Below are 17,722 nucleotides of genomic sequence, written 5' to 3' on the forward strand. Positions count from 1 at the left end.
CGGGATGGCGACCAGACACGGCGGCGGCACAAGACAGAAGGCGTAAATCCGAGCCCTTATGGAACTACTTCTACTGGGCGCTCTCTCACTGCCATACCTGGTATTGTACGTGCCCTGCCCCTCTCTGCATGCGTCACGCTCCTCTCTGATAAACATTAGAGTATTCTGGCTCCTTCCACGTCGTAATTGAAAGAAAACAATGCAAATCACTTACACATCGCTCCACATATACGCCGTCTCAAAGGTAACACGACTGGAGCCGAGTGAACAGGACTCGTTCCAATGAGGACTTTCTTTCGTGTGACGTGTGGCCGTCACATACACATTTATGCATTCGATAAAAAAACACACAAAACACATTTATTTCCTTAATGAGAAAACGTCTGCTTGTGTTCAAAAGCACATAAACACATCGTTCCACAATTATATTAATCAAATTCCATAAAACACCACCACAAAACCACATCTGGAGGGTAATTGCTTTTTTTCCACCGTCCTCTCCTCCCTAAAAAGCAAGCGTTTCTCCTTTGTCATTCCACAACACGCCTCTCCCTGGAGACAGGTCTTCCATAAGGAACATCAGCCGTGATGCGATGGAGAAATGAACTGCCCACATGCGATGGGCGTGCCCAGCCCACAACGGCCAATGGGACGGGGAAGAGGGGGGGAAAGCCTTGTTTTTCAGGTGCCTGGGAGAACGACGCCAGCCATACAGCATGTTTAAAACCTCCGGCCAAGCTGGCTCGATTGGATGGAGGAGGAAAGGAAATGGGCATGTTGGAGGTGGAGCAGCCCCACCGTGGGCCACTGACTGGACTTGGACTTGGCTAATGTCTGGATTTGGCGTTGGCTACTTTCTGGACTTGGTAGGCCTATTGGCCACTGTCCTGACTTGGTCGACATACTGCCCACTGTCTGGACACAGGTTTAGAAAAAGGCCCTCACTGCCATACAATTCCACAGCAGCAAGAGCAGAGGGCTATTATAAAACAATTAACTAAGTTATAATGACAGGCAATGTTTCAGGTCCCCTGTGGATATTACTAATGGTTTGGATTTTATCAGTGGAGTTCTAATAATTTATCTATTTTCCTTTCCTGGGGTCTGGTGGTGAGACCATGTGTCTTCGTATGCATGTGGTAGTGTGTGTGTGTGTGTGCTAGCGTGTGCTAGTGTGTGCTTGCAATGCGGCGCCGCCTGTTGCAAATATCGCTCCCTCCTCGGCATCTGTCCCTCGCTGCTCCTCTGGGAATACCTGCGCGAGATTAACTTTGGCGCCATACGACGTTTAATCACTCATTACGCCACTCTGTGTCCTTCCACTTGCTGAAGTGAACGCTCGTTTTCCCGCTGACTGAACCGCTTCACAAAGACAAGCGGGGAAGAGGAGGTGTCAGAGCTTCTGCTCACGGCAAGCTGCTCAGCTGTGCTCCCCCCCCAAAAAAATTTAAGTTAGCACTTTTCCCGTCAGCGGCGGTTTAGCTGCTAACGCGATTGATTGAATTCATTCAAATGTATGCTGGTAATTAAAGTCTCTGAAAAAGAAAATGAACACAAAGATTTGTTCCCCTTTATCTTAAAAATGCTACTAAAATATGTGGGTGGATTTGTATAATTTATAGTTGTTGTTTTTTGCTGAACAGCTTTGCGAAGCTTCTGTGTTGCATTCTGGGTAACTTTTTCCCACCTTTTTCCGGCTACCTGCGAAGTAGTGAACTCATTAGAGGCGTATAGAGTATGATTCTGTCCTGACACCTGTGATTTCACGCCAAGCCGACGGCGGTGCCTTTCTGTTACAATAACACTTCATGCTCAGAGGGGGCCTGCCAGCGAGCGCCAGAGAACACTGATTGATAAGAAATAAAGAAATCTCTGGGCTGAAGTGGACGTACAGAGCGCACTCAGAGGGGAAGCCTGCAAAGTCATTCACAGAGAGTGCCGTTTGTATCATCCCGCAGTGTGATTGTAATTGTTCCGCCAGTGAAACTCTAAAAAGCACCTTGGCTATTGTAGAATGTCTTACTTTATGGAAAATTACTTGGGTTTTTATTTTATGTTTTAGGTCATTCGCAAAAGCATAATAGCAGTATGATTATTGTTTACTGAATTGTGGTACAATTTAGAAAGCTGTGTAGAAAATAACCTAAAGTTTTGACCTCAGCGTCAGGCATTTAAGAAAAATTGCTGAAATGATTCTGTTTTACTAATTTATTTATATTTTTGTTGGAAAAATGTTATACCGTTTATTCCGCAACACTATGTGTTTTGTTTTTCTGTACGCAGGGTGTTCTTAATTTCTTCCACCAGACCCAAAAAACTCGAAAAAAACCCCACAACTGCACACAACTGCATCAATCACCTAAGCCGCTACACCTCGGCCAAACGTGGAACCAGCACAGATGTACCGTGATACACAACGTAACGGCCAACACACACATGCCCCGCCCCCTAGTCCACCGGCTCCTAGTGTGTGTGTGTGGCATGGTTGGGGGCAGATGGTTTCCACGGTTACCTGGTTTCCAGTGGGATGTTGCTATTGAGCAGCCAGTTGTCCGTGGTGCCGCCCCCCGGCTCCGTGGCGCCGGAGGCGGGGCCGTCGGGAGGGGCGGAGCTATCGGTGGGCGCAGGGCTGGGGTTGCTGCGGGGCGTGTAGGTGGCCCGGTTCAGGGAGTTGGCGGAGGCGGCGTGGTGGTGCTGGTGATTGGGCGAGTGGGAGTGGGCGAGGGGTGGCGTCCTGAGCCGAGAATGGTTCTGGAACACGCCGTCTGGAAGCAGAGGGTAAAACAGGTCAGTAAGTACAATGTATTTACTTATTCATATAGGGCCTTTGAAGAATGGTAGCACCAAGTGCTTGACAATGGTTCAACACAGTAAAAGACTGCACAATATAGTACAAAAGTACAAAACACAAAACAAAACAACCAGCTCATCACAAGTCACTCATCTTGCTCAGTGTAACACCTGGCTGTGTAAGAAGGCTTCAAGAGGGTAAGTAAACCCCCGTTTAGCAGGAGCACTTCGGCGGGCGAGTAAAAAAAATGCGATCCGAAGCATTCGAGACAGTCATAAAGGTTTTAGAAAAAAAACAGCACATTGCGCTCCATAGGAGCCAAGTATGAGGAGTGTTGTCAAACGTTGTCAAAACCCACACAACACTCTCTCAAGCTATTGTGCACAGCCGATAGAAAATTACCTCTCTGGAAAAGCTTTTTTAGCATGAAACAGCAGACTTCATGTATTTTACAGATGATTTCCCCCAACCTACAATATGACACATAAGAAATAATACACCGCAGGATGGTGTATTCCATCGTTGATTGCGTCACCGACTACTCCTCTCTCACTACTATTAACAAGGGTGTCACTTTGTTAGTAACCTCACCTTTCTAGACCGGCAGATATTATGTGAGCCCCGTCAAATAAAAACACAAAGGCACACACTAGAAATGTGTGGTGACTCCTTGATTCAATTAAATTCAAGGTGTTCTATTTTTCCTTCCTTTTGAGTGAGAAGAATGGGCTCATGGGAGCCGCCGTCAAGACACCCACGTGCACTTTAAGTTCACTAATGCACTTTCTAAGGCACTGCAGCCCTCCCAAGCTCTGCTGATAAACCTGTGTGTGTATGTGTGTGTTTACGTTTGTGCGTGAGCGTGTGTATACAGTCCGTGTGTGGGGGGGCTGTCTCTTTCCTCCGTGTGTGAGTGTGTCTCTGTGTGTGTATGCGTGCCTGTGTGTGTGTGCGTTTGTGAGTGTTTGCTTGGATCTTTATTGTGTGTGGGTGCTGTGTGTCTATACTGTATAAGTGTGTGGGTGAGTTCGGTCTATCACCACTGTGTGCATGCTTGTGTGTCTTCACTGTGTGCATGTGTGTCTTCACCTTGAATGTATGTACGTATGTGTACCTCCCTTTGTGGAGGTGCGTGTCTTCACTATGTGTGTATACTGTGTGTTGGGCTTCGCCATGTGTATGTGCATGTGTGTGTGTGACTTTGCTCTGTCTGCATGTGTATTAGTGCTGTGAAATCTGGTCGTGTGGACGCAGTGCTCAGTCAATCCACTCTGCTTGGATCTCTATCCGTCCACCTCGGAGATGATGGATGGATGGATAGAGAGATGATAGATGGATGGAGAGATGGCTCGAGAAACAGATGGATAGTTCCGTCCCCACACTTGCAACATAGACTGCAGAGTTAGCGCACGGGAGCTCTGCAGAGCTCACACACACACACACACACACACACACACACACACACACACACACACACACACACACACACACCCAGCAGGGTGTTCGCCAGAACGCATTGCCTCAGAACACACACACATACGTACACACACCCCTTCCCGCAGAACACACACACACACACACACACTCTGACACACACACAGTTTCCAAAGGAATACACACACACACACACACACACGCACACACACAAACATGCAATTATGTAGCTTGAGGTATATATTTATATACACAGATATACATATTATATACAGTACATACTGTATATATACACGGTGAGACATACATCTAGTATGGTGAGATGGCTAGCTGCCTTGTGCCAACCCTCTCCCCTGTAACATGTCTATACTTAGAGCTCACACTCCCACATGCACGCCCCCCAGTGCACAGCCATGTTTAGCTATGCCCCCTGCCGCACACTCCGCAACTACCTGCAAGGTGACCAAAGCACCGCCCCTCTCTCTCTGCGGATCTCCAAAACAGTACATCTGTACGAAGGTGTACCGAGCTAGAGGTAGGTCAAGCCCTCCTCGCTGAAGTATTCCCGTGATGACTCGTCACATCATCCGGCCAATCAAACGCTGGAACCGGGCCGATTGTTAAACCTCGCCTGTGTACTTATTGCAAGCGGGTCTGTCCATCCGATACAGGGGTTGTCAGCTAGATGTTTCTACTCCATGAACTTCCCCAGCACACACACACACACACACACACACACACATTAAAAAAATAATAATAATAAAACTGTCAATCTCTATCGTCACTGCGATCTTGATGAACGCCACTCTAGTTAGCAGGCGTTTGGCAGAAGACTTTAACATTCTCTCCACGTCGGAGAGAATGTAGCACCCAGCGGGTGCTTCATCCCACTGTTAGCACACTGTATCTCGAGATGGGAGAGGGGGGCTGGGGGGGTGAGGGAGAGGGGGGGAGGGGGTGTATTAAAAATAAGATGTACACACGACGGTTCACTCCACCCTGTTGCCGTACGCACCAGCGGATCCTCCTGCGGGCGCAAGATAAAGTGGTCAGGTTTTCCCAGCGTCCTCGGGTCCCATTTGTTTCCACATCTCCTCAACCATTCATCAATCAACAGGCCCCTGGCGTCACACCGCATAGCTCTGCCTCTCTTCACCGAGGGCCTGCCTGCTTTGGTTCACACGCATCCATGATGGTAAATTGCCAATTTGAAGCATAAAGGCTCTGGAATATAGGGGTGCCTTCCATCAATACCACTTCCAACTGTCAAAGAGATCCACACCCTTATGTTGCCTTACGGATGTTCTGATTAGGTTTGATATATATTAGTAAGACCTGGAATTATTGAGTCCTTCAGTCAATTTATCACATCATCAAGCTACTAGTGTGGAAAGTAAAACGACAACAACAACCACAACAACAACAATAACAAAGTCCTGACCAACAATGAAGCGTTCATGTGGAGGGCCAGTGGACCACAGAGCAGCTGTATGAGGCTGTAAGGCCCGGGCCACTCAGAGACATGGCTAATGCAATCCATTGTTGAACAGCGGATTTCCACTGACAGCCATGATAAACTATTGTGTTAAAAGAAGAGATGGGGGGTGAACAAACGGCCACAGGACTTGGAGGAAAGAGGTGGGGAGAGAGAGAGAGAGAGAGAGAGAGAGAGAGAGAGAGCGGTGTAGAAAGAGCAAGGTAGAGAGAGAGCCAGCGAGAGAGAGATATAGAGGGAGAGAAAGAGAGATGCGTAGAGAGAGAGAGGGGGGTAAACATTGAGGGTCTAAAACCAGCTGAGTCTAATCCCCAACCAGGTGCAGACCCCCCCCCCCTTCTCTTCCTACAATGGTTCATGACAGTCATGTGGGCTACACCAGCATCACATGTACACTATTTGTGTACCTGCCTCTGCACCTCTGTGTGTGTGTCCTCAATTCCATGGGCGGTACTTTCCTGAAATCCGGAGGCTGGACATGAAATATCGCTTCAAAAGACACAACACTGGCACAGAGAGCCCTGACGGAAGTATGAATAAATGAATATGGTGACTCCTTACTCCTTATTTCATTCAGAGACCAAGCTGTGCATTGTGTGTCTGGTGGACCCCCCTGTAAAACCACTCTGGCCTAGCCCAGGTCTAGACCACGATGCTGGGCAGAGAAAACACAACATCCCCCCTGGTCAAGAGGAAATATGCAACTGGAAGCGAACGTCCCTTACCTGCTTTCTGCTGGATAATATAAGGTGGGAAAGTGTGTACAGGGGTTTGGAGAACTACATGACATGGATATATGTTTTCCACTTTTCCGCTAAGATAGATGATTACAACCAGGATGACTTGAGTCTTTGGGGTTTACAGACAAGGTAATATCCCAGAGTTTGTTTTCCATTTTTACACTAGACAACTTCATCAATGACCATATTCAAAAGGCTTGTCAGCATGTTGAGAAGAGGTTTGCCAGGTTTGTAACAAAAGATCAGCTTACAGTTGCCAAAATCTAGAAAATTGATTAAATTAATTATAATAACAGTAATATCATCCTCAGTAAATTAAACCTGTGTGATCACAATCCATGCTTCAATTAAAACCACAAAAACCCAGAATCTGAAGCACTTTATAAGCTGAAGCACTAAATAATCCATTAGGACAACACAGGATAAAATAGCATCGTACTTTATTAATCCCAGAAGGGAAATCCAGGATATTTTCAGCTACAATAATATATTTCGTCCTCTGGAAGTGTTAATGACCCAAAACACTATTTTCCGTAGTGTTACGACCAGTAATGTCCAGGTTTTTCCACTCCCTCCGGAGCCAACCCCTTCCAGCCAAACAGAGATATAGAAGATCAAGCTGCCTTAATACTCCCCTGGCCCCCTCGCCTCTCATGCCAAGCCACAGATCTTTAACAGTCAGGTATGGAGGTAGGTGCTATTCTATTTTACTGGAAAGATGAGCATGAATAGAAGAAAAGAAAGCAGGCGGGTTTGTGAGACGGAGAGGGCAGGGCCATTGCTGTCCTGGCAGATGTGGTGAGTCAGCGATAATTATTCACCGCGAACCATGGGACAGGAGAAATAAATGGTTTCCTATTGACCTGCTTTGCACGAACGAAATTGGCAAGAAAGGAAGATTCATTTGTTACCAGGGCAGCGGTAGAAGGGGACTTCTCCACAATGGCCAAACTTTGGGACGGCATTCAGCCACGAGGCTGGGCGCTATCTATTCAGTCTGGGAATGCAAGATTTCATTTTTCTTGGCGGCAGATGCAAAGGCTGGCTGGGGCCCGCTGAGACCGTGCTTTCAGAGGTAATTACAGAAAGTCCTCTTCATTAGCCAGAGCCCCGCCCACTGACCGGAGATAACGTCAGGGACTATAGAAGACGACTCCCTCTAACAACTCCGACTCAGATATCTACAGCTCAACAACACAATTACCTTTGTTTTGGTGTTTCTTGTACTAAGATGTGAGTGTCAAAGAATATCAACATGAGGATAACTTCTTCTTCTTCTTCTTTTAATGAAATGAGATATTGTGCTGGTGTTCACAAAAAAAATATTATGTAGTTTGCGTTAGTATTCATCCCAAAAGTAAAAAACAACTCAGTTCCCTGAATTAAACTGTAATTATAAGCCAGCAACAGCCAGCAACATTAAATAAGAACTGTGGCTTTTTTCCAAAAACTGTGCTAGACTAGCCAGTCCATCGACTTAAATAGTTTGACATCAAAACTGCAATTTCAACCAGCACATTACATAATATAAAGAGTGCACTCAGTTAGTCTGTATGGCATTAAAATGAGCTAAATGGCAGAAGAGGGTTAGGGTAACCCTAACCATAGTGAAATAACAATTGATTTTGCAATGGTACCCAACAATACCTTTGGACATGTAAAAAAGGTGAAAGAGTTTGATACTGGATATAATTTAATAATGGCTATTTGTTATTTCATATCTGCAACTTATTATATTAAATATCACTTACTTGGTATGATTAATACTGGCTACTTGCTATTTAACACTACTTAATATGTTTAATAGTGACTTCCTTTTTATATTGGCTATGTATTATGTTTAATACTGGTTACTTTTGTACACTGGCTACTTCTGAAGTTTAATACGGGCTGCTTTTTAATGCTGGCAACTTGTTATTGATTAATGCTTGCTACTATTATGCTAATATATGAGTCTATTTGTATAGTTATGTAGAGGGCATAGGGTAGATCTAGAGTTAACAGAAGCTAGCTTGTGGGACTAGCCGCTAGAAGCTAGAAATGGGAACCAGAAGCTAACTGAAGCTATTGGGTTATCATCATGCTCTGCAGTGTCTGTGGTCGAGAGTCATTGTTGTAGTGCCTGGAATCAGTGGCGGTTCTGGGGTGGCCCAGGAGTTGGCAATGGGATATCTAGAGGTGGCCACAAAGTGCTGTTAATGTGCGCCACACAGCAGAGTGTCTTTTTTATATGCATTCAGTAAAGGATAAAGCATACATTAATAGGCTCAATGCATAACCATAACTGTTGATGGTCAGTCTCCTATTTTGCAGAAGCTATATAGTCAAGTAATTAAAAATTAGCATTGACAAATAAATGGTAAATATTTTTCTGAGCTAATTCCCAAAAGTTAAGGCTATTAAGTAGCCTTAACTTTGAATGCTCTAGGCAAAACACCCAAAAATATGCATTATGAAACCCAATGTTCCATCTCCCTCTAAATTAACTCAAAATCCCTATTCTGAATTAAATAGTTTACAAGACATTATAGCATTTATTTATACATTAAGAGAGCTAACTGGTGAGGCCTTTACCCAAAGGTTAAAGGTAGGCTACTGAAATAATAATAATAATAATAATAATAATAATAATAATAATAATAATAATAACAAAATCTGACCTCGCAAAAGCTATAGCTCTGCTTTAATTAAATAAGCTTGCAATAATTAAAAACACAAAATGTTATGTTGATTGTCATTCCATATTGTGATCCTCAGCCTTTTCTAGATAACAAGCAAAAATCAAGTCAAAAGTTCTGAAATATGTGAAATAAAACCAAGTAAAGTTTGTATATTGAATTTAATAAGGTAGTATTTTTGTATTTTTCCATGTATGTTCCATGTAAGTATTGCAATAAGTATTTCAATAATTGCAAATTGTTGTGATACGGTGATTTGCGACTTACAAACTAACATGCTGGCCAAAGACCCAGCACACAGCAAGGTGGAAGCCAGTGATGTGGTGATTTTGGGCAGGCATTAGGGTGGCCAATCAGATTGTAGGGGGGAAAGTGGCCTCCCTTGCCACCCCTCTAAAACCACACATGGCTGGAATGGGCCGCAGCGACAGTCACACCTGATAAATAAAGCATTATGATTTTCCCCCACACAACCCATCAAAGCCTACGGCTGTGAGCCAATTCAATACTAAATTAATCAAAAGCTAGTGGGAAGATAAATGATAAAATCTTGCTTACTGCTTGAGTCCCTGAGGCTAATCATAGGGGCAAAGTTTCCACCTGAGCAGGAATTGTCCATAAAAAGACAAATAAAACTTGTCAAAAAAAAACTTAACTGAAGCTATACTCGACATAAGCAGCATCTCCCACCCTCTCCATGTCTCTGTTCTCTCTCTCTCCCTCTATCTCTCTCTCTCTTTGCCCGGCTGTTTTTTCTGCTATGAGAACAGACTGAAGGAGGGGAGCCAAGAGGGAATGCTAGCTGTCTCCTCTGAGCTAGTTGGAGAGCTAACAGGTAGCACCAGCAACACATGGCAAGGCTAACACGTCCTCCCTCAACTCCTTCCCTCAACAGAGAGAAATATAGGAAGACTTCTTGAAAATATAACTGCCACAGAAAGAAAAAAAACTGCTTAAATGGTAGATGTTATATAACCACCATACGGCATTCCCATATGATTGAAAATAATTTTCTTCAGTGAATCCCCCCCCCCCCCTCCTAAAATTACAACATACAGGCTCAGAACACATCCCTTATCTGTAACCCTTGCAGAGAATTTTTTTTCAGCCCAAGGATTATCCCACATACCAGCAATCCAATCCATTAGGAGCAATGTTGGCATAGGCTCTCTCTCTCTCTCTCTCTCTCTCTCTCTCTCTCTCTCTCTCTCTCTCTCTCTCTCTCTCTCTCTCTCTCTCTCTCTCTCTCTCTCTCTCTCTCTCTCTCTCTCTCTCTCTCTCCCTCTGTCTCTCTCTCTCTCTCCCCCTCTGAAATCAAATGGATTTGCCACAGTTGTTTGAGGCGCTGGGCTAAAGGCAAGCCAAACAGCTGAACACGTTTCAAACCCTCCGCCTCGCTACCAAGGAGGTCTGAGATTCTGTCAGAGGAATACAGATGCTTTGTAATTCCCGTGGCTTCCAACAGAACACTCTCACTCCCCCTCACTCCTCGCCATCTCATATGGATGGGAGATCGTTAGCTCCCCAAAATGCATTATCCACACCGTGGACCAATTTCATTGACATAGAGCAAGATGAATAGAAGACCACCTGGTTCTAGTGGGATCGAGGTGGTCAGAGTTAAAATAACATCACTGCAACAGCTGAACAAAGCGGTCTCCTTGCCATGGCAACACACAACTGGTGTTAAAGCAGAAGGTCCCAACTCTGTTTGGTACTGTGACCACTTTTCTGAAAGTCTGAAAGTCCTTATGACCCCCAGCTTACATATGCCTCCCCACACATTGTTTTAACCCCATCAGCATCTGCTGGTATCAGTTCCCCACTAAACCTATGCAAATTCCGCCACACTAGTGGGTTAGCATTTGTGGTTAGGAAACATTATTTTGTTTGTGTGTACAGGACTTTATATGACCTTTTGAACCTTTGCAATCTTTTTTTTATCCAATGACTATAGCAATCACTGCGACCTTAAGGTTTGGACACAGAGCTTTAACCGTTCAGACAAAACCGGGACATGCAAACACAAGCTCCTCACTCTGCTCATCCCAGGATCACTCCATTCCTCTCAGCTAGTAAATTACTTTCTGCCTGTGACCGGTTGAAACCACATTTGCTCTTACCCGCACAGCCACGGGAGATGATTAAGCAGTTCAAATGGAGCCCTGTTTAAATGAAGACCCCGGAACCACCACCACCTCCAACCCCTCCACTCCCTCCAACCAAGCCTGGGCCCAGCTCACCATTCCTGCCTGGTCAGCTGTGAGAGGAGCAGGGAGCTGTTGTGCTTCTGGTGCTTTTCACCAGGGAGCCGCGTTGCCACATTGAAAAGCAAACACTAGCCACCGAGGAACCCATGCTGTTTTGCATTAAGAAATGCTAATGGCGGGAGGTGAGGGAGGCTCAGATCTAAGGGCCTCAGCTTGGTGGCGGTGGAGACCCCACTGGCAGGCTACACAGGAAGAGGGCCCTCTGAGAAAGCCTGGGGCCACGGTGACACACAAGCCCCACAATAGAGGACTGCAGGCTTCAGCGAGCAGCCTGGTCAGGCCTAACACACACACACACACACACACACACACGCACACGCACACGCACACAGGGCCCTGCTTGGTGTATTCTTTGGGAGCCAAGCGAGATCCTGTGAAAAACAAACACAGCCGCCTCTGAGCCACAAGGTACTGCTGTGAGCGTTTATCCTCCTCAAAATTCACTAGAACATTCTCTAAGTCCGGGACGAGGAACAAATATGACCCGGTGCACATTTAATCTCAAAGTGATGCCACCTGTTTTCCAGCGCAAACGATACACCTCTTTTGAATAATTATTATAGGCATACGTGGTTCTCTCTGCCTGTCTACTCAGGGAGGGGGAGGCGGGGGGGAGGGGGAGAAAGTAAATATTTTCTCACCCCATGTCTCTCTCCTGCATTTTAATATTTCTAAAATCACTGACCTGTGGACCGAGGAAATGTGATTTTATATTCCAGTCTTCTTCCCTGTGGTAGTGACTTGGGAATTAGCTTTTCTGCGCATGTAATTCCCTCTGAGCAACCTGAGTTGCATACCAAAGGCTGAACTATATGCTTTGACAACATTATGTCTTTTATCGGCCATCATCGACCCTTCTAAGTCTGAACATCTTCAAATGTATTCATAAACAGGTATTTTATTATAGTGCAGTGATATACAAGGGACCAACTCTTCCACGTTGACTCTATACAAGGATTTTAATGTATTTGTATCTCCAAATGACGTATTACTTCTTATGGAAGTTCATAACATATTGAAGGTCAGCTGAGTGATCTATCCTTAAAGATCAGAAAAAACAATCCCACCAGGAAAAAAAATGACACATCGCATAAAATCCTAATCTGATTTGTTTAAAAAAGATTTTAAAAATAAATCTCCTTAAGATCAAATGCACTACGAGCCGTTACCTTATTAGGGCTTAGCCCCCCCCCCAGGAAGCAGAGGTGTGACGTGTAGCACAACCGTGTCAGCATTTTGTGTGATGTATAACTTATGCATCTCTTCTAAGAGATAATAGCGGGTTAACTGAGTGTTGCGGTGCTTCTGCTATGCCGTGCACATTGAGCCCACTCTTCAACGCAAGTAAAGCCGCTGTGCATCGTTCATATTATGTCGCTGCATAACGTTACAATGTAGGTTAGTTCACACAGATGTTGATTCGGCTTTGTGACCACCCCGACTGACGGTTTAAATGTGGAACAACAAGGTTCTGTGTTTGTACATATAACGCCCCCAACAGTCCCCGCTTGAGTAGGCTGTTTAAAAGGAGCTTGTGATTCTTGTACTACCATGACTACAGTCAGTTGCTTACTGAAGGGAAAATTAACAATTAATTTAAATAGAAGGCGCCATACATGTAGATGTAAGTAAAAAAATAAATGAAAGCAGCACGCTAGCTGGAAGCCAGCAGCGTAGATGTGATGAGAGAACACACGAGAAAGGCGTGGAAAGAGTGTACACGACTCATTAGTTTGGCTTAAGTGAACAAACAGCAGATACTTTTTTCACACTGTAATTGCCTCCATACAGCCGACCGCTGTGTGATCAAACAATGAAGAATGCTAAAACACAACTCAAAGAAAGAGCAATTTGCATAATTTACTGCTTATTTACAGGCTTCCGCAAGGAGATGAGAGGTCCGTAAAATGGAGCAGTGTGTCCACACTGCTCCATTTTACATACATAAAGTTTGCTCAAGGGGCGGCCTACGAGTTGGACTGCTACCATTGGGGATCGAACCCAGAACCCAGGGTCGAACACCCAAACCAGCTGACCAGTGTTTACCATGTTTTCAGTATTTAGCAGTAGTCTGTGACTTATCATTGCATTGTAGCATATAGCATCACTCTGCATAGCATCGTAGCATATAGCATTGTACGACTAAGAATAGAATGAGAATTGTGCTTTGACGCATCAAAGCATACAGCACTGTGCTACATAGCAACGTGGCATGTAGCATTGTGCTACATAGCAGTGTAGCATAATGCATCATGCTACATGGCATCATGCTGCATAGCATTGTAGCATGAAGCATTCTGCTACCAAGAAAACGTGAGAAATGTTACATGGCGCTATAGCATGCCTCCACCCCACTAGGCTCGGTGACTAAGACAGATTCTCTGGCACTTCCTCCTCTCCTCCACCTCCCCTCTGTCAGCCCCAGGGCCAGCCCCAGAGCCCCAGCTATGTAAATCACCGCTATTGTAACAAGACAAATCCACAGCAATAAAGGCCCCAGTACTCCTCCTACCCCCGTCCCCTTGAGCAAGGCTCCTTCACTGGTAGACTGACCAACCCTGCCACACCCCCCCCCCCCCCACTGTGTCGCAGTCGCAGTCACATTAGCGGGCGGTGGGTTGGGGGGGGGGATTCGCGAGGGGATTAATAACTCATTCTCTCTAAGGCGTCCACAAGCAGAGCCATTCCGCCAGGGGAACATTGGTTTGATGTAATTCCTCCCGTTGGGTAGTTAACTCGTAAGTCTGATCAATAATTTAGTCTGGTTTTTTATTATTATTATTTTTTGCTTAGCTTTTGTCGTGTCAGAGGTGGAAATACAATTCACGTCTAAATATAATAAATATCCAACGTTTCAGGCGTTGGATAATAAACACACTGTAACAGAATACAACAACACAATTCACAGCCACACAAAGAATGTCCGTCAGAGGTTTCCAGTATGATAATCTGTGCTATGTGTGGTACCTTTTTTTTAAGATACACATGCACCACACACACACAGTGTGTTTCTTTATGTAATCTCAGATACAGTCCGCTCTGGTTTTTATGAAGAACCGGTTGAAAAGTTTCTTCACTTCATGCATTTTTCATACCAGCATGCTGTGCAGCCAAGGTGCGTGTTCATGTTTGTGTGTGTGTGTGTGTGTGTGTGTGTGTGTGTTTTTATGCACGTTTGGGATGATGTTTGAGCCTTGCGGTTATTTCAGGCTAGCAAAGACTGTGTGTGGAAATGCAAAAAACTCACACTAGGCTCTGTAATGAGGATCTTAATATTAATAGTAGCCAACCCCTTCATACTAAACTTAACTTTAAACTATCCACCCACCGACTGCTTACAGTTCAATAATAATAACGAGTATATATGAAAGTGCTGAAGAAGTAGCCACTGATAATCATTATGGAATGAAAACATTGCTTTCACACAGAGGACTTCATCTTCATTTAAAGACCAATAATAACCAGCAGGGCGTTTTTAGTTTGGGAGAAAGGCAGACAGCTCTATACTTAATAAAAGAAAACGGTTTATGTTATGTTTTCATGCTATCTTTATTCATGTTTATCCAGCGTCCATTTCCATCTTGTAGTGCCCACGTTTTGAAGCCAATGTTCAAACCAAACCCACCTGCAGCAATAAATAAATAAAAACACATCAACATCTCCACAGACTAAATTGAAACTAAAGGAGCTATCTGTGACATACAAGAACCAAAATATTGTACTCAGCCAACCAATCAGCCGTCCTGGCTCCCACACAGAGAGAGACACACTTAAACTTCCCCGGCTTCACTTCAAAACACTATCTGCTTCCAGAGTACTAAACACTGGCTCAAAGCTTGAGCTCTGAACTAAAGCACCACCGTTTAGAAAAAAAGCCCAGGCATGAGAATGACCTGGGTCAAGGCAAGCTCAGCTCCAGTGTTTCCCAAACTCTGTGGTTGGGTGTCTATACATAGCGATGTAAATATGGTAGAGACCTCGACATTTAAAACAGAAGAAGCAGAGGCGTGCTTCAGTAAAGGTTCTGTAAAGTTTTGTAAACCATGCAGACTGGCCGCTGTAGAAACACACCCCTTAAAATCCCCTTCTGAAAGTTTCATCCACTCGCCCGAACGATTTTCTCTTTGGTTCGAAATCTCTGTAACAAAACAGGAAACAAGGAGTAGCTCCATCCTTTCAGTTTCTGGTTTCTGGCCCAGGCTCTGTGCCGTCTCCCCCCAGAAGTTCTGCTAGAACGTAATGGGACTGCCGGATCCCAGAATAAGAAGCAGGCAACTCACCATCAGTGGCGGCTGTAGTAATGGTGGTGGGAGCAGGAGCAGTAGCAGGGGCCAAGGTCTCGGGGCCCGTCCTAACTAAGACTGAAGCAGGGCCAAACAAGCCTTCACACTCTGAGTCCCCGGCAGGCTGAGCCACACAGTTACCTAGCAACCCCGCCCACATCCGATTGGCTGCCAGGGAAAGGGGGAGGCTATGGGAGCAGCTCAACAGGGGACGCGACGAAAGAACAATACACCGTGGGGACCTGGGGACCACAAGCACACACAGCCCACAGTGGGGGGGGGGGGCTGGGGAGTGAGGTTTGGGGTTGAGGTCTGGGGGCAGGAGTGGTTGAGAGGGGAGGGTGGATAGGGATGGAGGGGTAAGGTTGTGGAGGAGGAGGGGAGAGAGGTTTGGGGTGGAGATTTGGGGGTGGAGCGGGTGAAGGGAGGTGTGTGATTCAACATCAGCCACACACGCGTGGGCGCACACGCAAACACTTTACCCAGACTTCCTATAGACAGAAAACCGACGCACCATTTAAGAGTACTATGGTAACAGAACCAAGTAGAGGGACTGTGGGTTTAAAGCTTAGTGTTTACAGGGACGTGATTGACAACCACATCCATGCCCCAGTTTCCATCTCTGAAACAGCTGCTTAGACATGAATCACTGACTTCTTATTAACACTACAGACAAATATAGATATAAGTATATATATCAAAGTCACATCTTCCAAAGTCTTATCTTCCAAGCCTTCAGACTCTGAATACGAATACAGTTCTGAATCAAAAAACATGACAAAATGATAAATAGCCCGCTTGCACTAAGCTACCTAAAAGAGTTGTAGCTCAACCACTTCAAACCTAAAAACTGCACGTGCTGTACAGCGCTATTTTGTCAAGCAACCTCACAGTATTATAACATTTTTTGAATAAAGCCCTTTTTTGCATACTTGCTTCAGAAACCATAAGTGCCATACATCGACATGAAATCCAAATTTGATAGATCACCAATATATCAGCATATATATCAAAATATATATCAAAAAATAATAAGCGCATGTTACACTAAAGTACAAATATTAACTATTGCTCACACTTTACATTATAGTGGCCTAGTGTAGTAGGCCTAGTGGCACAGTGTAATCACAAAAGTCATACGCAATAAGAAATGCAACAACATGTAAAGGCATGTACGTCATGTGTAATAGCGTTGTGGAAGAGCATGTTACCACACAGTGTGACAACAAGGGTTAGGGATAGGGGCTACCTTTACAACTTCCTGTTCAACTGCCCTTTACAACTTCCTGTCCTCCATCAACCCCGCCATGTATACACAGACTGTCGATGTCAGCATCTCTTCCAGAGCAGCTAACGCAGCGTCTAGCGTCTGCAGCAGCCCTGCGACGCGCCAACGCCAACGCCAAAGCCAACGCCAACGCCAGGGTGCAGTTCAAGTATAAGGTCGGCGTGCTCATAGCGTCGCTCTCGGAGCCGCCGTCCTCCCGTCTCCATTTTAAACGTTTGGAATCCTGCTGACAGGGCGATCACTCATCCACGCTGATAACCGCAGACCCGGGCCGCGATTATCCCGGTATTTAAATACGAGTCACTGGATCGCAGCTCGTTACGACACAATTAGCGATATTAACATATACGCCAGTCCATGCCCGCTGCAATGCCTCTCGATGTGTGTGTCCGTGTGTGTATGAGTGTATGTGGGTGTGTGCGTTTGTGCAACCATACACGTGTCTGCGTGCTTTGCTTGATGTTGCCGATATAAACGTACACTTGATTTTCCTGTTAACCCTTCACAATGTATCCACTGTGATGGTCGCTGAGGAACGTTGACGTTAGAGGTTAACGGCAGGAGATCATTTTTTATTAAATCAGCATTTACAGATCAAGGGTAAGGAGGAGTCAGCAGCATCAATATTCCATCTCAGTTCCTGCTAAATTTATTTTATTAGACGCTACATAGGCCTCCGAGCAAAACAACAGCGTGATGCTAAATATATGCTCGCAATAGAACAGGGAGGAAGCGATAGGCAA

The 17,722-nt window shown here is 45.1% G+C and overlaps 1 protein-coding gene across 1 annotated transcript in view; it reads right to left on the reverse strand.

Moving 5' to 3' along the window:
- tenm4 (teneurin transmembrane protein 4) overlaps positions 1-17,722 on the reverse strand; it is a gene marked incomplete at both ends in the record, with an annotated part of 141,580 nt that overhangs the window by 95,789 nt on the left and 28,069 nt on the right. The window contains 1 exon segment of the mRNA XM_084466371.1: positions 2,513-2,765. Within this exon segment, the coding sequence (XP_084322497.1) occupies positions 2,513-2,765 (253 nt within the window).

This window comes from Micromesistius poutassou, assembly GCF_964030765.1.
Source record: "Micromesistius poutassou genome assembly, chromosome: 4".
NCBI lineage: Eukaryota > Metazoa > Chordata > Actinopteri > Gadiformes > Gadidae > Micromesistius > Micromesistius poutassou.